The sequence below is a fragment of the Parambassis ranga genome, chromosome 22 (genome assembly GCF_900634625.1).
Source record: "Parambassis ranga chromosome 22, fParRan2.1, whole genome shotgun sequence".
In the NCBI taxonomy this organism is placed as follows: Eukaryota; Metazoa; Chordata; class Actinopteri; family Ambassidae; genus Parambassis; species Parambassis ranga.
Window position 1 is genome coordinate 14,819,473 of NC_041042.1, and position 25,641 is coordinate 14,845,113.

Sequence of the window (25,641 nt, forward strand, 5' to 3'; positions counted from 1 at the left end):
AATGAGACTGTGGAGTTTTGTGCTGTGGTTAGTTTACGGATGCTGATGTATAATCTGATGTGTTTGTAGGGTCTGTTAAAACACCTTGCAAACACATAAATAGTTTTGCTGTCAAGACAAAACTATTTGAATTAAGCAGAAAAACATATTTTTTGCAAGGTTGACTCTTATACAATGATATATTCCTCTGAGCAAAGACCTACAGTAACTTTAAGTTTCAAGTTATTAGGGGTGCGGGAGTTCAAACTGACACAATCAGTAAAGAACCAGATTCAAATCTAGGTACCGACTTACTGTCACTGTTTTAAACAAGAGCTATTAGAGGATGTACTGTACATTACAGTGGGTAAGGATGTTGGCTCACCTAGCTGAGTGCTGTCATCTAGTGGTCGTGTCCACACAGAACGGACGGACTGATTGTACATGTGGCTCTTGGACAGCTGGCAGATTATGTTCCACAGGCTGTCCAGGGGTCTGTCCAACTCCCCAGCCCCCAGAAAACCATGAACAGACGGGCTGGAGGAGGGCTTGTAGAATGCCTGAATTCCTCTTTCTTCTCCTTGGTACCTAAATAATGATAGTACTTAGTACATTACTACATAAATATTCTAGTTAATATTTTAACTTTGTAGTTTCTTCAGATTATCTCAGAGCAGACTAAGAGAAAATACTGATGGTTATAATTAGATATGAACAAGCTAACCTCCAGCCAGCCGAGGCTTTGCCCATCACCAGGTTGCTTATATCCCCAGAGGAAGCTAGTCGCACCTGCCAAATAAAAACATCATTATACTAAAAACAAATAAGATTTAAAACATGGACAACTGTTATATTTATTATAATTTATGACAAGTTTCAAACACCTTTTTATAAATTAGCTTTTAATTCAGATCTACATAGTACCTCAGCCAGAGCCCGACCGAGGAGGCCGGACGTGATGTCCTGATAAGTTGTGGAGATTGATGAAGAGGAGCCGAAGGAGGTGGTGCGTTGACGTGTGCAAACTGGGTGTGACGGAGACGAAGTCATCAGCGGCTCAAAACTAGTGGCAGCTGGCTCAAGGCGGACATCTGGTGCAACACATGGGTATTATTGTAGAATTTAAATATCGAGGGTGTAAAAGGAAAAGGAATTAGCTACTAATCTGTTCCTGAACTTTAAAAATCAAATCACACAAATGAAGATTCTCCACAAGTCTGTTTGAGGTTGATGAATCACTAGAGTTACCCTGGGCTGACAGCCATCCTCTTGGTGTCTTCACACTTTGAGGACCACATATAGGAGGACGCGTCCTGACCTTCAGCTCTTCATCCTGGATCCCTGTAATCTGGACAAAGACAGAATAAACAAGACCATCAGCTTCTGTGTTTCTCAATCAATAAGACAAAATAAAATACGCATTTTAAAGTATCCAAAATATATAATTCATAAAATTCACTCTCATATCAAGTGTACTCACTGGTATTATTGATCTGGTGCCCTGTTGCAGTTGAGTGGTGTTGCCGCTGTTGTACCCTGACGTTGGTCCAGATGAAAGACTCAGACTAGATCCTGTGCACAAGGTGCTGTTGCTGATCCGCGTTCGATGTCTCAAGTCATCCTGCCCCATACAAGTCGTGTAAAGTTAAAGTTAATTGTCCTCAGATTGTTGTATTCTGTAGTCTTGGTTGAGAAAACTTCAACACTAAAAGGTTGTTTTAAAATAAAATTCCTCTGTGCACATTGATTTATTTTTCTTTTCAAAAACTGACCTTGACTTCCTGAGACATCGCCTGCTGCTGCAGCCTCCTCTTCTCCAGCTCTGTCCTCTCTCGCAGGCGCTCTCGTGCCTTTGCAATCTCTGTCATGGCTTCTTCCCGAGCTCGGCCGTAGTCACGCAACAGCTGCTCGATGTCAGACGGACACTGGCCTTCTCCTCGAGGAGGATCTGGGATTCTGTATATATTAAAAGTGTTTTATACACCTAGAAAACATTTATATAGCAAATGCAAGCTTCAAGTGGAAAACCTGGTGTCTTGCCTGGTGCTGTCTATCACTTCCTGGCGGAGCCGTTGAAGGTAGTCTTTGCGGCGACTGGGCATGGCTGCAGGCCCCTTAGAAGAGAGAACGGCCTCTTGAAGCGGGGACACAGGGTGTTTGCTAGGACTCAGGCTACGAGCTCTCCGATAAGTCTGCAGTCGCTCCTCCCTCTCCTGCCTCAAACCCTCAATACTTCTGCGGTGCCTGAGAGGATCACACAAATAAAATAATATAGCAGTTAAGTCCATATAGAGGTTTTCCTCTTTATAAAAAAGCTGTTTTTAAATTGTCCTCACCGATCATACAGTTGCTGTTTGGTGGGAGCAGAGCCAGGCGGTTCTTCTTTGGACTTGGGAGACAGCATCTTTAACAATGCATCCGTCTCTCCCAGCCCGTAATGGAGCCTGGCCTCTGTCAGCTCCACGGTCAAAGGTATTGATGTCATGTTGAGGTTGACCGTGGCCATCACCTGCTCTCTCTCCTGTCGCAGCTTCACTAACTCTCTTGTCCTTCTGTCAGTCTCCACATTTGTACTGAAACTCTCCATCTCACCCCAGTCGACACAGTTCCTGCTCTTGTAGTGGTCATTAACAAATTTGTTGGAGCATTTCGATTGTTGCCGATTGACTCCTGACCAATTAGTGAACTTGTTGTGCATGGGCAGGTCTTCAGGGACTCTTTGGTGGTCTTCCCGAAGAGTAACAGTGGTGACAGGTTCAGTGTTCACAAGGACATCTGTGTTGCACTCACTTGGAGCCAGTGAGACCATGTCATCTTCTTGAGGTTGGTCAGTCTGGTCACTGAACGCGGCTGCATCATAGGAATCTGCACAAAAATCCCCAGAAATAGCTGCAGGTCTTGTGTAATTGTGCACATCTGTCAGTCTTGTGGGGGGAGAAGAATTTGTCCTCCACTGCTGGGATGTCACCTGCCTACAGGGGCGGTGGGCGTCCTCGTTTTTATACTTTGAATGTCTCCCGTCATGCTCTGCATGTGATGAACTGATGCTTTCAGAGCACTTGGCACTTGAGCAAGTTATTTCACTCACCTTCTCAAGTGACACTGATTCTGATTTAGAAGAGGAAACATCACTATCCTGTCTGGACATTTGATTGTCATCTGAAGCTGAAGGAATGGTATGGGTGTCCTCTGATGGATGGTGTGTTTTTTGTTCCTTATGTTTTGTGGGACACAGTTTTTCTTTCTGCCTAACCGGTAATCTTGCGCCCACAGTAAGAATGGGGGATGATGCGCGGTCTGTATAGGTGGCCAGTTTCTTTGAATGAGCCGACGTGTGGTTTGTTTTAGAAGGGCTGTGATTTTCTTGGTGGCATTTTTTTGTTGCCCTGCGGGTAATTTCAGAAACTGTAGCACCTCTGTGGCTTGGTGCCTCAGGTACACTCTGCTTTGAAGGTCGAGATGAAGCAGATCTTACGCGTCTTTGACATTCAGCTGCAGTTTTTACATGTGGCATTTTGAGAGGGTCTGTATCTAACTGCAAGGCAGCAGCAGTGTTAAGACTCAGGTCAGGCATGCTTTGCATCTTTGCATCTGTTTTAGCTTTAACCACACAGTGCACATTCTTATCCTGGGAGACACTAAGAACCTCAGAGCCAATCACTTTGACAATCACATTGACTTCATGGGACTTAGACCTGTCTCTGGGTGTTTGATAAACAGCGACTTCCTCCTCTGCTGGTGCTACAAGTCTTTCTGTCTGGATCCCGACATCAGTGGCTGTTTGAGTTGAGCAGTCTCTCTTTATGCAATCAACAGACTCACTGTAAGAGATGCTAAGATTTGACACGTTGATACTCCTCCTAAGACTGGAGCTGCTGGCTTCCCCCGTTCTCATCTCCTGGACATCTCCCAGCAGGTCAGACGTGCTGTTGATTAGCTTGGAGAGGTGAGCTGACATGCTTTCCATACTGGCCCATGTTGGAGAGTCTTTAATATCTGCTTTGGTTTTCTGTGGCACAGGTACATCAGTGTGGCTCCTTTTGTGACGCTCTCTCCTCTGTTGAGCACTACTGGTATCGGTCTGAATCCTACATTCGGTCTGAGTGCTGTGCTCACATGTCCTCCTCCTTTGTGCACCTGTTTTCTCCTTGGATTCTTGCTCAGATGAATAAACAAACATAATTTCATCCACTTGACTTAAGTTGTTACCAAAACCACCAGGGACATCGTTACTTGAAGGACTGCTGTTTACTGTCAGACTGGCTAGGTGACTGCGACCAGCTGTAGATGCCTGTGTACATGGTGTGAGCTGAGATGTTTTGTTCACTTGTTGTTTATAATCTTCTATACTGCTGAGTGTACTGGACAGCCCCTTGTTGGTGGCATACGTGCTGAGGTGGGAATTAAAGGGAGAGTTCTGCCCATTCAAACCATTGTCAACACTGCAGCACCTTGTAATGTGCTTTTCAGAGCTATTTAAAAGTGGAGATTTGCAGGTTAGGTCTGCAGCACTTCCGAATGCCGGGTTCTTGTAGCAGTTTTGGTTTGAGTCGTCGTCTTGCCACTGGTGAATAAAAGGGTTGATGTCACTGGATGCAAAATGGATGGGAGAGTCCTGAGGCTTTGGTGTCTGCTGCTGACTTCTCTGTGCGAACAGGCTGATGTTCTCAACATCTGTCTTTGATGGAACTGCTTGAAAAGGAAAAGAGTGTCTTTTCTGGGTGTGATCTTTGTTAAATTTAACCTCACCTTTACCAGAATTTCCATTTGAATTGGTTTTCAGTTTACATTTGCTGGCTGACATTGAAGTAAAACTTTCTGCAATGTTACTGTGTGGCTGTCTGACCTCTTGTTTGCCGTTATTCTGTATAGTCTGAGTGCCTAACTTAACCAATTTAGATGTCAGTCTGTTGTGATGCATTCTAGTGGCTTTGATATCCTCCTCTTCCTCATCAGATGACTTAAGAGAGGAGTCAGAGGAGGAGTTGGGGAAATTCTTGATTTTAGACTTTCTGAACCTCTTGGTCTTGGCCTTTTTAGGAATAACAGCTGGGTTACCAACACCAGCAAATGTGCTTGTCTTGGCCTCTGTGGACATTACAGATCGAAAGAAACTCGTGCTTCTGATGTCATTTTCCTCTGGTATTTTATATTCTTGAACAGAGACACTGTTAAAATTTGACTCTTTGGAGAGTGTCTGACCCTGAGCCACAAACTGATGAGTCCAGGCTTCTCTGTCAGTTTTTATTAGACAATGTCCTTTCCTGTCAATCTGACAGTCTTCATTAAGTTTGCACTGGGAAGTTAATGCATTTTGGCATTTGTTATTGTAATTCATATTGACCACACAAGTCTGAGTCAAGCCATCAGCATGGGTTTGTTGACAGATGAACAGGTCCTGTGCTGTGATGGAAGGCTCAATTCCTGTTGTGGTGTCTGCTTCAACTTTTCCAACAGTGTTCTGGTAACTGTTTAATCCTCTATTAGGTGATAAAAGAGACACTGGCGATGTTTCAGGACAAGTTTGGAAGCCCTGTTGAGTCATCTTGTTTGAGTTATGCTCTGAAAGATCGTTGTCTTTATATTTGGCGCTGGATACGGCTTCCATACTGACATCCTCTACAACAGCAGAGCAACAATCTAAATCTGTGTGACCAGAGGCAGAAGGTGTTTCCTGGTGAAGTTTTGGACTTAGGTTGCTGTCTAACAGACAGTGTAGTTTTTGGGAACATATATCACTGATAGAAAGATTAGGAGTAGATGTTGCTTCATTGGTTTGTTGAGATTCTGGAGAACTGGTCCGTGTTCTTTCACCTTTGGAGGACAAAGAGTGCTCACAAGCTCCATGACTGTTCAGGGTCAGACATGGTTTTATCAAAACTGCCAAGTTTGGCGAGTTGTGAGCATCATCAGTCTTTTGATTTACCTCAGTACATTCAAGCGCACCGCTGTCATTGCTGGCTCTCAGTTTCATAGGTTTATCTGATGCCAGGTGCTTGCCGTCATCCCCAGTCTTTTTTCTTATCAGCCTATCAAGGTTTGTTGCTCCATTTGCCTTTTTACCACTTCCACCTCTTAGCTGTGTTTCTGTCCATTGATCTTCATCACTGTTACAGCTTTTACAGCTAACATGACATGCAGATGTTGACAAGGCATTCAGGCTTCGACTCCTGCTCTTCCTGCCACCATCAGCACCAATCAGTGCCAACTTCATGTGCTCCTTCACCACTTCTGAGATTCTTAGATCAATAGCACTACAAATAGCATCTGATTTGCATGTGTGGTTTTTACCTTTTGGGTGTTTTTTATGTTTTTCTCCACCTTCCCTCAGTGTTAAATCTACATTTTCATCTCTGAGAGAGGTGCCACTTTGTGAACATTTAAGAATGTACTCTGAGTCCTCAAAGATCTGGCAACTAAGTTCAAGTTTCCTGCTCATGAAATCAGAAACTGGCAGCGCAACTAAGGCCACAGCATCTTGTCTAACACTGCCACCAACAAGAACAGAATCAAATGCGGGGCTGTCAGTTTCCACAGCAGACTGTTCCTCTTTGGAGTCACTTGTGTTATTATTGTCATCAGGGCAAAAATCTTCCTGGCTTCCACCTGGTGTACAGCAGAAAGTCAACTCCCTGCTGTTACTCCTTTTTGGAATTTTCAGACTGCCAATAAAAGCATCCTGTTGGTCTTTGTTCCTCTTTCTGGAATTTTTACAAGCTGATTTAACGACTTCCTGCTGTAGTGCAATGGACTGCTTGGTGCCTTTGGTTGATGCATCTTCAATAGTTCTCAAGTGATGATGCTGTACATCTCTCAGGTTTGGATGGATGCACAGTGGTGTCTTTTCAGTGGATAGTTTGACCAGACTTGCAGCATCCTCAAAATCCAATGTTTGACCCATTGTAGTGTCAGGGGCATCTGCGGACATCTGAAGGAAATTCGATGTTGCTTGTGTGGTTTGGGGAATCTTAGTCACAGACACACAAGCATCTGAGGATGGCAATGATGCTGCTTTCTTGTTGCAGCTGCAGTCTAGAGTATCTACAGCAGTTTTTCTCATTTTGTGTGAACAAACTATATCTGACAGGGCATCTTCTTGCGTAGCTTGAGTCTGAGAGTCCCTCTGGCTTTGTTTCTGCACCGTTACATTAACACTATCACTGCTGGTAGATGTAGAACTAAAGCTTACAGATCCAGTCTGTGACTCCGTGAGATTCATACTTATCGGGCTGGGACTGCTGCTGCTGCTTTCTGCATGTCTGAGCATCATTTTTCTTTGGAAAGGTAATGAATCCATGTGAACCCTTGGACTGTCTGCTGCATCAGTGGAGGACCAGGCATCAGTGAGCGCCAGCAGGTTTTCAAACTCCCTAACACTGCAGCTGCTCAGAGAGCGTGGGCTGCCGGTAGAAGTGGTCTGCATGTTTCCAAAGTCCTCAGTCAGTTTATGTACAGTGTCTTTGCCTCTGGAATCTGTCACTACTGAGCTTTGAGAAGGAGGCTTGCTCGTTGTATGGATTTGTGTTGTCTTTGGGGACACCTGCAGGCTCCAGTATGCCTCTGTTGGGATTACCAGAGGTTTCTGATGACTGTCCCAATTTATACTGGTTTCTGTTGTCCTACTGTCTTGCCTGAGCGAATCAGTGGGATCTTTGACCAAAGAGTAAGTTGGTACAACAGTCTGGCTAAGTCTCTCCACTGTTGAGAATTTCCCAGTGCCCTCTATAGTCAATGAATCTTTAGAAATTTGACTGTCTTCACTTTCTGCTTCACTCTGAGCTGCGTCCTCATGTCTCAGCTGCTCTGCCAGAGCTGTCGCATAAGCAGAGGACAAAGAATCAAGGGAGAAAAGGCTCTCACAGTCTGATGCTCCTCCATCCTCGTCTTCCTGCTCTTCCCCCCAACCAGCCAATCCCTGCTGCCCATCTATCCATCTGCCAGTCTTGTTCATCAGAGCCTCAGTGCTATGCCACCGTCTCTGTCTAATGCTCTCAGATGGAGTCCTTTGGTCAAGCTCCTCACATGAGACAGCAGTTTTAATGCCGCATTTATTTTGACTCATTTTGGCATCTTTGAGGTTCTTGTCTCTTCTTTGTCTCCAGTGAAATGTACTTACTATCCTCCCCAGAGGCTTGGGGACTCGTCTTCCACTAACACCTGAAGGTGGCTTTCTAAACACTTTAGACAGAACTGTTTTTAGCCTGGGCCCCACAGAACGAGAGAAAGGTTTGCTGAAGGTTTTTAGTCCACTGTTGCCTACATGGGATGAGTTTTTAACACTCATAAACGGGGTGTTCTCTGAACTGGATTTGTGTGCTGTGGACGCTTGTATATTTTCTTTGTTGACTGGCAGCAAAGCAGTTCCAAGTGGTGATTTTAGTGTAAACGCTGAGTTCTGGTCTGATCTGTTCTTAAAAGACAGATCTCGGTTTGGCAGCAGAGGTTTTCTTTCTGGTCTTTCCCTGCAACTCTTTGCTTGCGTTTCTTCTTTGGCAGCTTTTCTGATGTTTTCAGAGGAACTCACTTTGTTCTGACAGGACTGACCTTGTCCTGAGAAGATAGAGCCAGAACAACTTTGGGTCCTTTCCCGAGGAAGACACTCATCCGAAACCCATTTCCTGTTGCCAATGGAATCAGATGTTGAGGTTAAAGCCAAATCTGTGGATCTGTTCCTCTTGAGAAAATGTCTATGTAGGAGAGATAAAGAAACAGGACATACATTTAGGGTCACTATCTATATGAAGGAGGTGCAACCACTTGGACATCATGCACTTACTTGAAGATTGGTGTGTGTTGAGGGTAGAGCCGGGACAAAAGCTCTGCTGAAAATGAATGCCTACGAGAAACAAATGACTGTCCTCTGAGTTTTGAGGGTGATCCTAGCTCTGGGGAATCTGGACTGTCTGGTCCTGGAGGGATGGTCTTTTCCAGCTGCTGTAATTCCCTCTTAGCTTCTAGCAAATGCCTCTTGCTGGCGATTCTCTCCAGCTGGTACTGCAGTCTTTTCCGACGGACTCGGCTCTCGGCACGGCAAAGGGCATGATGCTTTAGCAGCTCATCCTGCACTGCCTTCTTCCTTGCCCTTACTATACGAGATGGACAGTCCACTGTGGAATCATTTGGATCCCTGGACGCCTGGCATGTTAGCCTCTCCAGGAGAGGTGCAGAGAGGAGATCTGCTTGAACTCCAGACTCTTGGGTTTCTTTCTGTTCCACAGCTGTCAGGCGATGTTTCTCCTGCAAAATCCACTGCTGAACTGTTGAGTAAAGATTCACATAAAAAAATATAGATATATATTATTCCTTATTTAAAAGGAACCGTGTAAAATTTTACCTTGGATTCTGAAATCTGTTTGATATTTGCATGAGAAGTTAAAATGTGAGAACATAACTCACTCTCAGTGTGCTGCTGTCGGAGGTGGGCCTGCTCTCTTTCCAGCTCTCTCTCAGCCCGTCTCTGTTCAGCATGAATCTCCTGTCGCAAACTCTCCACATATCTCTTCTGCTCCTCAACACGCTGCCTGGCAGTAGGCTCTTCACTGGGAGAGAGACAGGCACCCAGCTGCCCTGGGAGCTTTGCTTCTTCGACTCTATAAAAACAGGCACATGAAACACTGAGAAACGGTGATGAAATAGGAAGACAAGAAATCACTTTACCTCACATAAGTGTAGCACGGTGCCTAGAATTTTAGAGTTTGCTGGGAGAACAGGAGGTTTAAAGTAAAAGCTACTGTTGATCGCTCTGTGTTTCAGCAGTAGCTAGGCAACCTCTAAGCTTCAACTGTAAACAAGCGAACTTGGATTGTTCACAATGGCTGGGGATAATAGAAGCACATACCATCTCCTCTAAATGGAAGGAATCCTGCATGAAGCACTGCCACATTTCTACTGCATGCATCCTTGTATAACACTTGTACAATAACTCTTATAAAATATGTATGCTGTGAGCTGACAGAATAAGATCACTCTGTGCAGCAAAAACATGTGAACAAAGATGAATAATGACCTAGAAAATGTTTATTCCATGCACTTTATTTTGGAGTGTTTACCTGCTGTCAGGTGTCGAGGGGCAAAGGTCAATGTAGGTACAGGTCATACCACCCTCACTGGCCTAAGAACAAAGTTTGAAAATGTTTGTTTACCATAAGTACCACAAATATCTCACCCGATCATCTGCTCATTATAAACATCATCATTTCTGCAATCTTAATCAGCAGCATCTAATTCATTTTCAGGTGAACGGCACCTACCCGCCTGCGTTCCCTGAGGACAGCTGCCTCTGCCGGGTGGTTGAAGCGGAATATATGCACTCCTCCCAAGGTAATCACTGTCCCTGGAGACAGAGAGAGAGAGACATATCCTTCATCACAAGCTGTGCTGTATGCATGATGTAAGCTGAGGACACAGGTGTGTGTGCTGACTGGAGCTGTGTGTATGGCTATCCTTGGGATGACTTTATGCATCTATATTTAAGTGTCCATTAAACTATTTCTGATATTGAATCCTTGCAGCATCATTTGTGTCCATGTGTGCATATATAATTGTACATTAACCCACAGCATGTCTAATATCCAGCTCATACTGAATACAGGATTATACACAGGCCTTAATGTTCAGTGTCAAATGCTGTTCACGTCTAATTTTCTGACTGACTGAATTTACATTCTAATGCCATCGGCAGGGCTGAAAATGTGTGTCAACAAGAAAATAGCACACCGTTTCTCTTGTTACCTTGTAATACAAATTGCTTACAGTATGTTCTTTGGACATCTGTCAAATACCCAAAAAAGTTATATTATACTCTACTACACTGATCTTTTTATCTAGTTTATGTCACATCCTCTGGGAACAGGACAGTGTGATCAAACTGTGTACGTGGGCTGACCTTGAGCCAGTCTGCAGGGTTCGGTGACCTCTCTGTCGTTGAGAAGGCAGACGGATCCCGGCAGTGGTCTGAGCGTTACCACACCCCCGTGGTTTTCAATCTCACAGCTGGCACTGCCCTGCAGGACTACAGGCAGGATGCAGAGAGAGAAAATCATACATTTTGATTTGGAGAGCTGTGCTGATGCAGCAACTGTACTGCTGAAAATATTCAGGATTCAATGCAGCATTTATTGAAAAGGTAATCTCCCATTATAAGAGTTACTAGACTTTATCAGAGTAGCTAAAATGTGCTCTTCACCTTGTGGGTGAGAAGTTAAGATATTAATAACGCAAATGATTCTAATTCAAATAGACATTGGATTGAATGTGTGGCTATGATGGCACAGAACTTGTTTGCAGTATGGCTTCAGAAAATGGGTGAAAACTTTATGTACTTGTCATGTTAATACAACTGATCAGAACTAAAGCCAATAAATACAGATTGTACCAATTGTACCAAGACAAACATCCACTTTCATCTGGAAAGTGGATGTTTTTAGCACAAACTACTCTGCCTTGATGTATTGTTATGTGTATCTGGAGCTGTCAGTTCGCATTGATGTGAAAGGTGTTAATGAATTCCAACCTTGCAATGCACAGCAACTGAGGAAAAGATCTCATTTTGCCACTTGAAAGTCACTATCACTAGCTGTATGAGTACACAAGGACTAAAGATTAGCACCTATATGTGGTTCTTCAAATTGGTCCTGTGGTCCAACGCGGGTAACTCCTTCCTGTAGCACAAAAAAGTGGATAAGATGAAAACTAGATGATCATTTGGCAATGTATTTGAATTCTAATCTTCCCTCGTATCTGACAGAAAAATGCCATTTGTTTACTTCAGAGTCTTATCTAAAGGGATAAAAGGCTTTCTTATATGGTGTCACGACCACATGTGCTCCCAGGTGGCCTCGGCTCTTCACATGCAGGAAACAGTGTAATTGTCAGGCCTAAGGGTATGCTTGTCATTGTCAGAATCAGGACAGCTTAAGCTCCCCTGAGCCCCTGCCTCAGAACTAAGAGCCTCTTATCCAACCAAGCTTCATGTATTGCAGAAGACACACTCTCTCACACAACACACACACACACACGGAGAAAAAGGGAAACTGACAGGACAGTAGGAAGATAGAGTGAAGAGATAAGAAACGCACCTTTTCTCAAGAGTTTTTCAGGAGAACAGAGAGAAAAAGCTGTACGAGGAGGAGGGAGAAGATAGAGGGAATCTAGTAGAAAAACAGAGATGGTTTTAGTCAAGACAGCTGACAAAAACAGTAACTTGAGATTTCAGAGAAAAGTAGAGCAAATGCAAAGAACAATACAATCCGCTTGTGAGACTTTGCATCTTGTTCATGCAAACGTGTATTTTTAGTGCAGCTGCATGTGTAGAAATGTGAGACATGTGTCTAGAAGGCTGACTATGAACATACACCATCTAATGCAACCAAAACCTTTTCTGTTATATATATTTAAGCAATTTATTGTCATACCCTGAGGTGATAAAAGACGACCCCAGTACTGAGGACATCTCTATCCAGAGCAACCAGGTGTGGCTGGAGCGAGTTGATGAGGAAACCGGCCTGGTCTCTGTTGATGTCCACACTGTACTGCTCCAGCAGTGCCTTCTTGTCTCTCCAGCTCTCTGACCAGTCCTTTGTCAGCTGCTCTACCTTTGTGAAAGTCATGGGATAAATGCAAAGAAAGGTTATGAAGAGCCTACTCCTTACTTGATAATCAGAAAATAATCAAAATAATAAAAAAGGCTTAAAAACACACTGGATTGTTTTGTCAAGGATTCAGCCAGGCGGATGTAAGTATGAACATCGACCCCATATTACCTTTAGCTCATTCTGTAGCACGATTTCAGAAAGATTTCCATCTCTCTCATCACTCAGGGATGGACTGGGATTACGTTGCTGTCAATCAACCAGATAAAAAAAAATATCATTCTATATATTGAGCACAGGTAAAATGTCAGACATATTACAATGCAGTGCAGTCTTTACCACTCTAAGGGTTTATGCTTTTGTGAGGGAAAAAACTTGTAATGTAGTAATCTTTATTATTCAAAGCTTTATAGTGCTTTTTTAAGGAGTGAACCCAGCAGGATTTGTCCCTATGAGAGTTTACGCCACGCTCTTCCAATGAAAGGTCAACATACCATTTCAAAGCTGAGCAACATGCTCTTGAGCCTGTCAATCTCCTCTCTCAGTTCCCTGATCAGACGAACACTGGCATCCTGCACAGAAATGTATTACATTAATCTATAAAACATTGGTATCAAACATTAAATATTGGCACCAGACTCTAAAGAGCAACCCACCTCGTTAACCCGAGGCTTGTTGACAATATTTCTGGCATGGGCAGCATAGCGCAGGGTGCTCAGAGTCTCATTGTAACTATTAGCAGAGGGTGAAACAGCTGCAACACAAAACACACACACACAAAGACACACAAAGGCATGGATATATTATTGCAGCATAACTCTACTTCTTCTAATAATATTGTACATTTCTCATTCTCTCAGGCAGCTTTTACATTCAACTCAAGGATAAAAGAAACATCAGTAGTTTCAGCTTAAATATACTCACTTGCAATCATGATGGTCTTGGAGTTGCCACCCAGACTGTCTTTCAAAAGCCAGGTTAGGACTGAGTCTCTGTAGGGAATGAAACAGTGTCTCCTCCCACCTCCACTTCCTCCTCCGGACAGGGAGCTGCTGTGGCTACCCACCATACTGCCATCGCCTTCCGAGGCCATGCTGTTGATACTCTGGCAGCTGCTCGACATCTGGGAGTTCTGGGCTGTAAAAAGGGGAGGGGATGGACGGATGTGTAAGTAACAGAAGTGAGTAAGAATAGAAGAAATAAAAAAAAAAAAAATTCAGAGGTCTATAGCAGTGTCTATATTTACCTAGAGCAGAAATAACAATGCCCAAAGTAACCAGGGACTTGTTGATGTTGGAGCCCTCTGTCAGTCTGTCCCGGCAGTAGTGTGGATCTGCTCTCTCGCTGTCAGACAGAAACAAAACATGAGGGCCCCTCTCATATCACTTAAAATAATAATAATATAATAATAATAATACCATGTGAAACACATGTAAATGGGAGGACAGAAAAACTGAGGGCAGCAGTCAGTTTCCACTAGAGGGCACTTTAGTCAATGACTTTGACTGAGAGGGAATAAAAGAACACATGGCATGGAGACATAGCAGGCTTACCTCCCAGCCAAGTCCACCAAGTTTATCTTGCTGACAGTTTCTGATGGCAGATTATTTTCTAGGATTGCCTGTAGAGTAAAAAAATGAGAATAGATGTGAAATTGCAATACCAGCTATTGGCAAGTACAAATGTGATTATGTCAATAAAAGCATGGCAAATCAGATAAGAATGATGACCTGAGTGTACTGAATAGTAAAGATGGCATGTGATCTGCTGCTGGCATCATGGGTGTGTGTTGCTGCAGTGATCCGGTTGGCGATGCCTTGCTCCAGAAGGTCCATGGCCTGTTTGCAGTCTGAGACCATGTGCTGTGACAGGTCTGATCAGAGAGAAATCGGCATAAAGTACAACTAAAAATGTTACTTTTTTTTTTTTTGCAAAATCTTTAAAAGCACAAACATGAATGAACCACAAAGGCAAAAAATGCAACCACTTAAAAGTTAATGTTAAGTTTTGCTGCTACATGTTTAAGGCTATAACGAGCATCTATTACATATAAATTACCAAACTTCTACTGAAGAGGAAAGATGTCCAGCAGCATTTGCTCCCATGTGAATATTACATTTTTCCCACAACATTTGGTAACAAACATGTCTAACAATGCTCTACTTCCAGGCATGAATCACACCAGCTAAAGCCACTGTTGAACACATTTGCACAAACATTTTGGTTCTTTTTACTGTGGCTACTTTCTCTTTATTGAAGTTTGATAATTGATACACATTTTCAAAACCTTTTAGAACAATATAAAACTGGATGGACAAGAGTTGAAGTAGAAGAAGTAAAACATATGAATCCTAAGTGTTCCCTGTGTGTGTGTGTGTGTGTGTGTGTGTGTGTGTGTGCAGTAAAGAGTCCTCCTTGGAACCACAAGGAAATGACTTCACTTCCTTTGGTCAGCTGGGATTTCTCTTGATACAGACAATGAGTGGATGTGGGGCTTTAAACGTAGAGGGGCGGGTGGATGAGGGGGAGAGAAAGAGAGGGAAAGGATGAGAAGACGGAGGAAGAAAACAGAGCTAAAAGGAGCAGTGGTAGCAGCTGTTGGAAGTCCAATTCTGGACCTGATCAAAAGCTTTACAAGGGAACAAAATTCCAACAGACCACATGCCTCTTGTAAACTGAACTTTTTATGTAAAAAAGTGTATGTAAGTGAAGAAAAAAAGATTATTTTTTCCATTATGATCCACTGCTGAGTGTTACAAGGTCACTGAACAAGCTCATACCCTATAAAAGTGCCCAATACAAACATAAAAGCAAACTCATTTGTGTGGAACATCAGATTATTCAAACACTTCTGTTTTAAACTAGCCTAAAGTGTTCTGATAATGTAATATAAAGCTGACCTAAATTATTAAATGGTACCACAAAGGCACAAACATGGGTTCAGAGATCAACATTTTTGCTTATCTTGCTTATTTAAAGCTATTTAAATTGGAATTTGTATAAAACCATAAGTTTCTCTCTCTCTGTTTGAGATGTTTTTTTCTTCCATTTGTATCTGTGTAGACAGTAGGCAAAACAATCTGACTGCACACAAATAAAACGTCACTTGGTTTTGTTGGTTGGGGGGCAAAAGGAGCAGTAGTTAAGAATCAAGTTCCTACTGTATGAATCTACTTTTCGCTGAAAAAAATGGCTTCCAACTTTATTACAAAGTTTAGCCTTGGGAACAACACAGCGTGTCTTTGGTTTCTAAACTTACAGATGCAGCTGCCTCACCTTGTACATAGGGTCCTTTCTCAGGGTGTTCTCTGACTCTCAGGGAGGCTCTCTTCTTCTGCTCTCCTCCTCTCAGCAGGTCTCTCACACGCTCATTGTAGATCTCCAGGAAGCTGCAATGACACAAAAAACAACAAAAAACACCTCACTTCAATACAAACTTTAGGAATGGATTGTTAAAAGTTGATGCTACCATTGACATTTTTGACTTTCTGACTTCTAGCTTTCAGAGAAACAAAACAACACAAACAGATGATTTGAACCAGGTGTTAATCATGGTCTCCTGGCGATTGTTCCAGACTGCTTGCCCAGCTACACAACTTACAAAACATTCTCTAAGCAAGATAAAAACCTTTAAATTGTAAAACTACACTACATTTTCCTCTTCACCAGGGAGATTACAGACAGCATGTCTCCATTGTTAAAGTTGGGCACAAAAAAGTTTCAGTTTACATTTTATGGAATGTTCTACAAATTGTACTATAAATGATTGTACAATTTGAAAGTTAACTTCATGAATGATGATGATGATGGCAGTACCTGATCTCCACTCTGCTTGAGTTCTGCCCATCAGGAAAAGCGTCTTCAGACCGAAAGAGACCCTGTAAGCAAAGAAGAACTTCAAGTTTCTTCAGCCTACAACACAGCGTACCCAGAAGATTAATCTTCATTATATGTCGTATCAACATAATGTTAACCACTCTTACCTGACAAACACGAGGAGTCAAACCGATGGAGTCCTGAGGGAAACAATAGCAACAATGAGCAACTATAATGTGACTGGTTTGCAACAGAACACTTCTACATGTGTTGTGTGAGGTCTGAGTGTGATATAGTTGTTAATGCAACATTAATCTGATGCCATGCAGTGATTCCAGCATCCTCCTCACCGGTGTTCCCATCATGGTGTAGGTCTTTCCAGATCCTGTCTGGCCATAAGCAAACAGACACACATTGTAGCCCTCAGAGGCTCCAGACAGCACCGACACGCCCAGGTCCTGGAACACCTGAGGAGATTAATACACACAAACACACACCTTTAATTCAACGATACACAAAGAAAGACTGACTTAGGTCTCTGTGAATAACTGGGTGGAGAAACAGACCTAGATTAAAGTATAGATTAAATAATTCATATCATTTAAGCAAGTGTTGTGTTTACAGTGTACAATGTCACTGATATGAACGGCATCGTGTTTTTATGTGACTGTGATGCACACCAAAGTTTTAGGATCACAATGCTGTGGCACCAGGCCAGTGGTGGGAGGTAATGTTCCTTCCTGCTGAGGTGTTTGGTTAAGGAGCAAAGAGGTCAGCTAATACTCTGGATAAACAACTCTGCAGAATGTGTATGTGAGTGAAACAAATGTGAGGGCAAAGAGAGACTGTGAAAAATGACTGGGTCAGGAAAATAAACTTTGACTAAAAGCCTGGTTCTGAGACAGGGGATCCCGGAAAGTCCCCTAAAAACAATCAACTGAGGCCTTTTGTTTTCCTTTTCTGTGTTTGCATTAGAGCTCAAGAGTCTGGAGATTAGTAGCACATGGCTGAATTATTATCCTTGCATCAAAAGAATGAAAATCGAGACAAATATTCAATGAGCTCTGGAAATTTAAATATTGCACGGATCTGACCTGACAGCTTTCTTGCCATTTACATTACATACACTAAAATATCAGCACAAAAAAAATTAAGATACCAGATTAGGATTTTGGCTCTACACAGTGAAACACAGTGAAACATTAGTGCACCTAACCCTGCAAACACGTCTGTATTAAACGAAGAAAAGCAGCATATCTTTGTAAATCTAACACAAAGTCTGAAGGTTCTCCCTTGGCATCACAGAGGCACATAATCAGCAGATGTTTACTATTAATCATGATCAACATCAAATACTGAATTAAAAATACTTTCAATACACACTAGGGCAACTGACAAATTATCAATGATCTTTACTGTTCATTAATAATAAGAAAAAAGAATCTTTATCAGAACCATCTCCTGAGAATCTGTTGCCTCAACTGCAACTCAAACGCCAGGTCCAAGGGCAACACATACCATGGAGGGGGGTGAGAAACCTGATCTAGACCAGACCTGAGACACAGCACATTTATCCCCCCCAGAACCATAACACACCCTAGGATCAGTCCTTGGCCCCCCGGCCCAGGACTGGACGATGAAACCGGTGGGTAGGTACACACAGAGAGGGAGAAGGAATGCTGTCAAAGCTACCACAACTTCTAAGGATCAAACACAGGGATACTTTAAACATACCTCCTGTGTGTGTGTGTGTGACTACCAACCACTGTCAGGAGATGCTAGAACCTGGACTTAAGCCTGTGTATACTCTAGACTTACAAAACAGTGGGAATAGGTTTAAGTTGGATGTGGCTGAAAGGTCTTGTGAAAGACTTTGTGAAAAATCCCTCAATGTATTCACTGTCATCTGGTGGGTCTTAGGACTGTGTGAACCTGTGTGGTAATATTCAACAGTATAGACTTTTCTCAGCATAGACTTGGTAGAGTGAAGCAAATAGTGAAGCAAAAAGCTGATAAAGCAAATACTAACCAACAGGGAAAGTTAGCATACCAAACATAAACAGCCTAATGATAACATGCTGGACATGTTAGCATGGGCGATAGATTATGTTCTAAAAATATAGTTTTTAAACCACAGTTGTGGAATTTGGACAATTAATTCTTCAAATTAAGATATCTGAGTGTTTGTACTGATTAATTGATAAAATAGCCTTAAACTATTTTTTCTCTTCCTCTGTATCCTTGCCAACCGTGTGCTGAAGCAGGCACATGCAGCTAGTAAACGTGTTGCCACAACAGTTGGTTTTCATAGTGACCTTATAAATCACTCCACAGCCTCTGCAGTAGACACACCTCATACATAATTATTCCAGTGGAATTCCTATTTTATCCATTTAGGTGGCCTACAATTACACCTTCTCTGTTATTAAATACTATTTTAAGGACGCCCTGGATAAAAAGGTAAGATATATTTTAGTGTGTGCAACAATTTATTTCTGTATAAAACTCTACAGTTACAGGACACAGCTAAATAATAGTGTAAAGCTGTCTTGTAAAATGTAATAACAAAAGATAAATTGAAGATGAGAGCAGCTTATGTAACTGTTGCTCAATAATAGGTCTCAAGACAACAAATGTTAAAAGTGTGGAGACCATTGGAGTCCAGACCTCCAAGTGTTGCCCCCCTGTGTCTTGGCTGAATAGGCGCTTAAACATGAAGACAAAAAGCAGCGCCGCCTCTGTCTTGTCCTCACCCTACTACTCAAAAACAGACACACACACCCTCTCAAACACAGAGAATCAATACAACCCTTGTTAAAGTTGACCCTCTTAAATTCACTCTATGTGGGCTACAACAAGGCTGAGGGTTCCTGCAGGCACTGCACAAAGAGCCAGAACTTCACTTCAGCTGTCTGCTGCTTTGAACCTGACTCCATCCTTACTCCCTGAACACTTTCACTAATGTTTTACTCCTGTTTGTTTTTATTTAAAGTTAGCAGAATAGTTAAAACGACCTCTTAACAAAACCACAATAGGATGATTATTGAGCGAATTAAACAAGCAGGCAGCATTAAAACAATCCCTGTAGTTTGTCATCATACTCTGCCTGGTTACATACTCAAAATGGCCCTCTGTCACAACCTACTTTCATAGTTTGCAACACCCTCCAGCACTAGGAGGGAAGTCTGCACTGAACAAAGCAGGTGAGGTAAGAGACAGGTTGCATTGTGGGATTGGGGGAAAAAAAGCAGCCCATTGACAAAGTTACAAGGCCAAAGAGACCATAAGTGTGCAGGCTGGTTGGACTCCTCTAAACACACAAGGGCCAGACTAAACACCTCTGTGACAGGAAGGTTGCTATCACTACACATGTGTGCGCGTATGTGCATCTGAGCAGTTGACTGAGTGAGCGGAAACAGCTCCAAAACAGGGACAAAAGCCTCTGAGTTTGCTTCCTTCTTTGAGAGGAAAAAATGCACAAACAATCCAACAATGAAGAAGGAAAAGCAGAATATAGATTTCATTCTTATGCAGGAAATGCAGCTCAAATTCATCAGGTCAAAATAAAGGGTAAGGAAGGAAGAACAAAACAAGGCTTCTGGGTTAGAAAAGCTGCTGCGGCTCTGCCAGGGGGCACAGATTTATCTCAAAAACAAACTAGAAGAGAAACCAGTATTAAAATGCAGATCACAGGTCATTGCTGTTAAAATCCAAGTCATGCAGGGATGCATAAGGTGAGATATTTGGCTACATAAGACACAGGGGTGCACACAATGCACTGATAAAACGCACATCCAGACTCAAGCGATGAAGAAACTTTCAAGCAAAAAACAAAACAAAATCAGCTTTAGAATAATACAGCCATTTTCAAACCAAGAAGTTAAACTCTTATTGGCAACAGATCTCAACAGCTGAAACTTCATTTAATCTAAGTTGGACCAGAAGGAGGAGGAAAAACTAGGTCTCCTGAAAAACAAGGAACTGGCAGGGTTTTGTGCCAGAGATCTGGACCATGATAAATACTGTGTTCCAAGTTTGTTTTGAAACACAGGATACAAATTTTCTTCCAAAGAAAAAAAAGAGGAGCCTGCTCTGTGGCCTTTTAACTCCAAAAAATGGGTGAGAAACTTTAAAAAAAAAGAGTGGCAATCTTAAGACAGGATGATATTAAAGAGCCTGACATGAGTGAAACAGAAATGGTGTAATGCCTCTGTAATGAGTTAGTCCTGTAATCATTGGCTGTGGAAAATGCCAATTGCTGGTCTGTTTTTATGTGGCCTGCTTACATTAAACCCTGGAGAAGTTTTTTTATGTGCAGTGCGTCTGTGTGTAAATATGTGTAAGATGTCGTCAAGGGTGATGGCAAAAGGCCAGCAAAGCGAAGCAGTCACATTTTAACCATTAAGATTCTCATTGCTTGAGCCGGGTCTGACGCAAAACCCAGGACCAGGATTAATTTACCCTCCACAACCACCACTCTCACTGGGAGGGTGTCACCAAGTGAAATGCAAAGGCAGCAAGAATTAACTCCTTTAGACTACTATAAAATAATGATTTTCCTTTTCTTGTTTTTATCTGTCCGGGAGTGGACAACTGGAGCAGAGACAAGGGTCGCTCGGTTCTCGTCCCACGCTTTCCAACTGGGTTACACAAACACAACAGCTGGGCGCTGTGCAAAACTAAATGCCTTTGTTTAAACTTAGAAAAAAATGTCACAGGAGATCCTTGTCCTTCCTGTAAGTAATCTGAATTAAAGGTGGAAATGCGAAGTGAGGACAAAGACACAGGCAGACAGAATCATATGCAGCAAGAGGAGACAGAGAGGAAGCTGTTTGGCCAGAGTTCAACAACGCTCTCATTTGTCACACTCGAACAGAATTTGTAGGTCAAATTAGCATGGAAGAGCAGAGAAGCTGTAAGAGAGGGAGGGGAGGAGGGAGACAGAGATGTGCAGGCCAAACAGATAGAAGTGCTATTTATTACTGAAACCTCCCTATGGGAAGGACAGAGGGATGTGAAAAAAATAAATAAATAAATGTAGGGGGCACTCCAACAGGCAAAGGCTGGACTTAAAACAAATAAATAAAACCATATCTGGAAAACGTTTGGGGATCCGTTGCTCCTCCCACCAAAGCAGAACACTCTAGAGTGGCGCTGCAATCTTTATGGCAAGCTGCAAATGACTTCTGCAGGCTTCAGACCAATGAGACCCTTATATTATATCCATAGGGTACAGTGTACACTACTCTTTACTGTGCGATAAAGTGGTGCAAATATTTCAGACTAACTGTTTGGAGAACCAACATCTTTTAGTTCATCAAAACAGCCACGCACAGTTTAGCCTATCAAAACTGGGTCAATTCACCTTTACTAATGGAAAGATGCATGCTGTATCAGAATAAAAAAAGCCATAACAATGCACTAACAAATGCACAGACAAGCACATACGCAATGAGCTGTACCAACAGCCATAAAAGTTAAGAGTTAGCTATGACTTCTGTCATGTGAGTCTATGTAACCACTTTCAGTCTCAGTTCCTCTGATCCTCAGCCTGTGCTGATCGAAAGCAGTCGGTTAATACATAAATCACAGGTGCTTGTGCTGTATCCATATGGTAAAGATCTCATATTTCTTTGTTGACAGCATGTGGTATATTTAGTGTCCTGTTTGTAGTTAATTCAAACCAGCCCTAACTGGACTTTTGGCAGTCGTTCCCAACCATGTGCTGGAGTGAGGGACTAAATGCTCACGTGTGTGTGGAGGATTATTCCCCATACACAGAGAAACTATTCTTCCCCCCACCCTACTCTGCAGCACCACTGACACACAGACCTAGAAACACAGCGAGGATAATCAAATCATGCACTGCAGGGACAGAGTCACTGAGAGACAAGAGGAAGAGGAGGAGGGAAAAACCCCAGCGAGTTGACTCCACTTGGTGATGAAAAAAACACATTGTGCTCCAAGCCGAATCCTCAGCAGTGACGTCTTTACACTGAAATTTAACTGCGAAAAAATTACTTAGTGAGGCAGCTGTGAGAGTGGAAGGCGAGAGCTGGGGGTCTGCAGAGGCGCACTGGACCCCCTGCCCTCCTCCTCCACCACCCGAGGAATTTCCATTCCCACTTTCTCTTCGTCTAATCAGTTTCTCTTGCCATTTCATTTTTTTAACAGCACCAAATCTGCTACTCCTCTTTCACTTTCTTCCCCCTTATTTTTTACTGCACTAAAAATAATGAGATTTGTGCAGTATTAAACCGTGGGAAGAAAATCTATTTATTAGCCCAAAACAAAGGCAGCGTTTAGACAAATAGTCCCACTTCTCTGGTGCATTAATTGAACAGATGGCTTCAATTATAGATTATATAATTCTTTTCCCAAAATCCCACCTCTACATTACCTGGTGGAGCCGGTATCACTACTCAACCTTCTTATTAAAACTCCCTCCATGTGCGGCACGCTTTTCTCTTGTGAAAAGCCCTAATTGAACAAATCTGCACATCAACATAGTCTGTTTACTAGTACCACTTCCATGTCGGTCTTCCTTAGAAGTCTGTCTTCTGCTCTGACAGCATATCAAGATGGAAAACCCCCACAAGTATCTAGTTTAAAGTATCAGTGATGCATGGACAGTACAGCAGACCAGAGCAGGGGTGAGGAGGGAGAAACTCGGGCTGGAAGACCAGTCTCCCTAGGGAGAAAGAAAGGGGAGGGGAGCTAGGCGTGGTGACATAGTGGACTGGACTGGAAAAGCAGGAGTTAAGATCCAGTTTCTCCTTGTCTCATTTCCCCACAGATTCAGTCTCGTAGGGACTAGAGTAAGACAAGGTCCATCTTCCTCCTCAAGCACAACATGCAAAAATACATTCTGAAAGTAGAACGCATGGGAAAACCCAGCACTGGCAAAAAATAGCATCAACTCGTTACGCTGAGAAATGCATGAATCGAAAAGAGGCAAAGGAGATCTATAAATTACTTTAGAGCAATTATCTAAATGTAATGCCAGTACGTGAAATGAGGCGGCACAAGAGTGGAAAGGCTGTGTAAAATCTGCCGTCTCAACTGGCTGCTGGGACAGACTCTTTACTGTTTGAAAAGCAATTTGTCTGGTAAAATAGTTGAGAGTGGCTCTTGAATTATAAAAAGTGCACCTGTCAGTACGCATTATTAACTTGGCATCCTGCCCAGCAACACAAATGCAGTATTAATTCCTTTTTACGTCAGGCTGTGTTTTCGGATACATTGGAGAGATATAAGCAATTTAAATGTAAAATTTTGCAATGGTGATGTCTCCTCAGTAAACGGCTGACGTGGTCATATACAAGATTCTTTGTTAAAGAGGCAATTGATTGGATTCTCGTGCAGGAAAGGAGGTCAGATTTAAAGCAGCAGCTCTGTCCTTCACTGCTGCCCTCTTCGCCCACCCTAGGTTCACAAAGGAATGTCTTGTGGCAACCAGGCCACTGTGACTGGGCACAATTCTGCTGAGGACAGAGGCTGCTTAATCCAGGGCCAGAGAGAGAGAGAAGGGAAGGGAAGAAAAAAAAGGAGTGAGTTGGACGTGTTGTGTTGTCTGTTGCTCTGTGCAGAGTGTGGGCAGGCATCACAGCCCTGTCTTTCTCAAACACATACAAAGACAGTTCTGACAAGAGGAAAGACGAGCAGAGAGGGTGTGGCAGAGACTGTTTAAACAAAAAAAAAAGATCTGTCATTGTCCTGCTTTATGCTGAACAATGAAAACTCAGTGGAAACACAAGCTAACAAGACAATTTATGTAAATAAAACTCTATATGAATAGGTTGTGGAGATATTTCCTGTCATGGAATTAGGACCTACTTCCTCTTGAACTGGAGCCCATCTCAGGTTCCAGCAACACCCTCCAATCAAAGCAACACAAAGATATCTAATCGCCCAATCACAGCCGGGACATGAAAAGAGAGCTGACTCTAGCCATGCCATTTCTGCGTCAAAGAGACTTCTGGGTAACAGATGGAGCTGATACCGTATCCCCCGAGTGGCCATCTGTGTAAAAACATACAACACAACACGCCCACCCTCTCTTGTTGTGATGATTTGTCTGCAAGGACAATGTTTCCTTTGGGCTCCTCCTTTTAGAGGATTGTGTGTTTGCTCAGTGTCAGAGGTATGGGGGTCTCAAAAAAATAAAAAAATAAGAAAACTACAACATGTAAATTATTTAAATACATGACACAGTTCACACAAAACCATTGATAAGAACATGGTCTTATTCATGGTGCGGTTAATCAGAGGACACTGTAGTTGATGTAAACACAGTGAGTTAGGGAGTTCGGTCATTACCTCCTCCTGCGAAGCATAGTGAGGGTCTGCAGGGTCCACCGACCAGTAGCAGTAGTCAAAACAAAACTCCAGAAGCTTCTCCCTGGAATCCACTACTCCTTCAGTGCGTCCATCCAACTTTAGGGAGGAAAGAAAAAGTTTCAAACATTCAATTTTTGGATTTTTGTCATCCTTCAAAGTCATGCTTAATTTACCAAAAAACAAATAAACAAGGACTTTATGGAGAGAATGTATGTGTGTGATTTAATAACATGAGGCGAGAGGAGCTGTACTAATAAATCCAGTGATAAAACCCAGTCCTATGGCTACTAGAGAGTGGAATTGCAAGCAAGCTGTTTCCATTCATTAGCAAGGCAGGCACTCTCTCTCTCTTCTCCTCCAGTTCCTTATTTGCTTCGCTGCATTAACACTAAACACCTTTCCGCTTACTGTGAGTGAATTCCGAACTAAGAAAAGACAACACAGCAGCATTTCCACCAGCCTGGGCACCCAGCAGCATCTAAGCAATACTTCCAAATCACTGCTTTCAACCTAAAACCCCATCTTCATTCAGTGATGGCCAGGTTCATTAACTGGAATATGTATTTTTAATGTATAAAATTAAAGGTATGTCAACGTGTTTAATGAGATCAGGAAAAACACAGCACCGCTGCAGCTGGTCAGACACCCGTCAATGGCAGATTCATGCCAAGGAGAGGGGCTGGGAAAAGAATCCTTTGGATGTAGTCCACCCTCTCTCCTCCATCCAAACAATCATTCACTGACTGGAGCACTAGCAGCACTAAGCCCTGGGTATCAATTCTGTTCACAGCAATTAGCCTGCCTAAAAGCATGACTACTTAACCCCTCTGCACTTGTAGAAATGTAACAATGGCCTTGTAGCGTGAGGGATGAACCAAGAGCAACAGCACCAGCCGCCAAATCTCCTGTGACAACA

At 42.7% G+C, this 25,641-nt stretch overlaps 1 protein-coding gene and 1 long non-coding RNA gene across 2 annotated transcripts in view; one reads left to right on the plus strand and one right to left on the minus strand.

Moving 5' to 3' along the window:
• The window catches only part of stard9 (StAR-related lipid transfer (START) domain containing 9), a 32,253-nt gene that overhangs the window by 2,601 nt on the left and 4,011 nt on the right, over positions 1-25,641 (minus strand). The window contains exons 3-29 of the mRNA XM_028394854.1: positions 24,705-24,821; positions 16,736-16,852; positions 16,553-16,585; positions 16,386-16,447; positions 15,846-15,958; positions 14,300-14,442; positions 14,123-14,190; positions 13,816-13,913; positions 13,494-13,706; positions 13,226-13,323; positions 13,064-13,141; positions 12,741-12,818; positions 12,393-12,572; positions 11,588-11,639; positions 10,865-10,990; positions 10,230-10,312; positions 10,029-10,090; positions 9,376-9,569; positions 8,756-9,236; positions 2,316-8,666; positions 2,020-2,223; positions 1,752-1,935; positions 1,460-1,600; positions 1,228-1,327; positions 904-1,070; positions 704-768; positions 365-567 (exon numbers count right to left, since the gene is read on the minus strand). Coding sequence (XP_028250655.1) covers positions 365-567; positions 704-768; positions 904-1,070; positions 1,228-1,327; positions 1,460-1,600; positions 1,752-1,935; positions 2,020-2,223; positions 2,316-8,666; positions 8,756-9,236; positions 9,376-9,569; positions 10,029-10,090; positions 10,230-10,312; positions 10,865-10,990; positions 11,588-11,639; positions 12,393-12,572; positions 12,741-12,818; positions 13,064-13,141; positions 13,226-13,323; positions 13,494-13,706; positions 13,816-13,913; positions 14,123-14,190; positions 14,300-14,442; positions 15,846-15,958; positions 16,386-16,447; positions 16,553-16,585; positions 16,736-16,852; positions 24,705-24,821 — 9,811 coding nt within the window. The remainder of the gene's footprint in view (positions 1-364; positions 568-703; positions 769-903; positions 1,071-1,227; positions 1,328-1,459; positions 1,601-1,751; positions 1,936-2,019; positions 2,224-2,315; positions 8,667-8,755; positions 9,237-9,375; positions 9,570-10,028; positions 10,091-10,229; positions 10,313-10,864; positions 10,991-11,587; positions 11,640-12,392; positions 12,573-12,740; positions 12,819-13,063; positions 13,142-13,225; positions 13,324-13,493; positions 13,707-13,815; positions 13,914-14,122; positions 14,191-14,299; positions 14,443-15,845; positions 15,959-16,385; positions 16,448-16,552; positions 16,586-16,735; positions 16,853-24,704; positions 24,822-25,641) is intronic.
• On the plus strand, positions 10,930-12,675 carry LOC114427088 (uncharacterized). The gene is made up of 2 exons (XR_003669429.1): positions 10,930-11,104; positions 12,399-12,675. It is a non-coding gene; the product is annotated as an uncharacterized LOC114427088 (long non-coding RNA).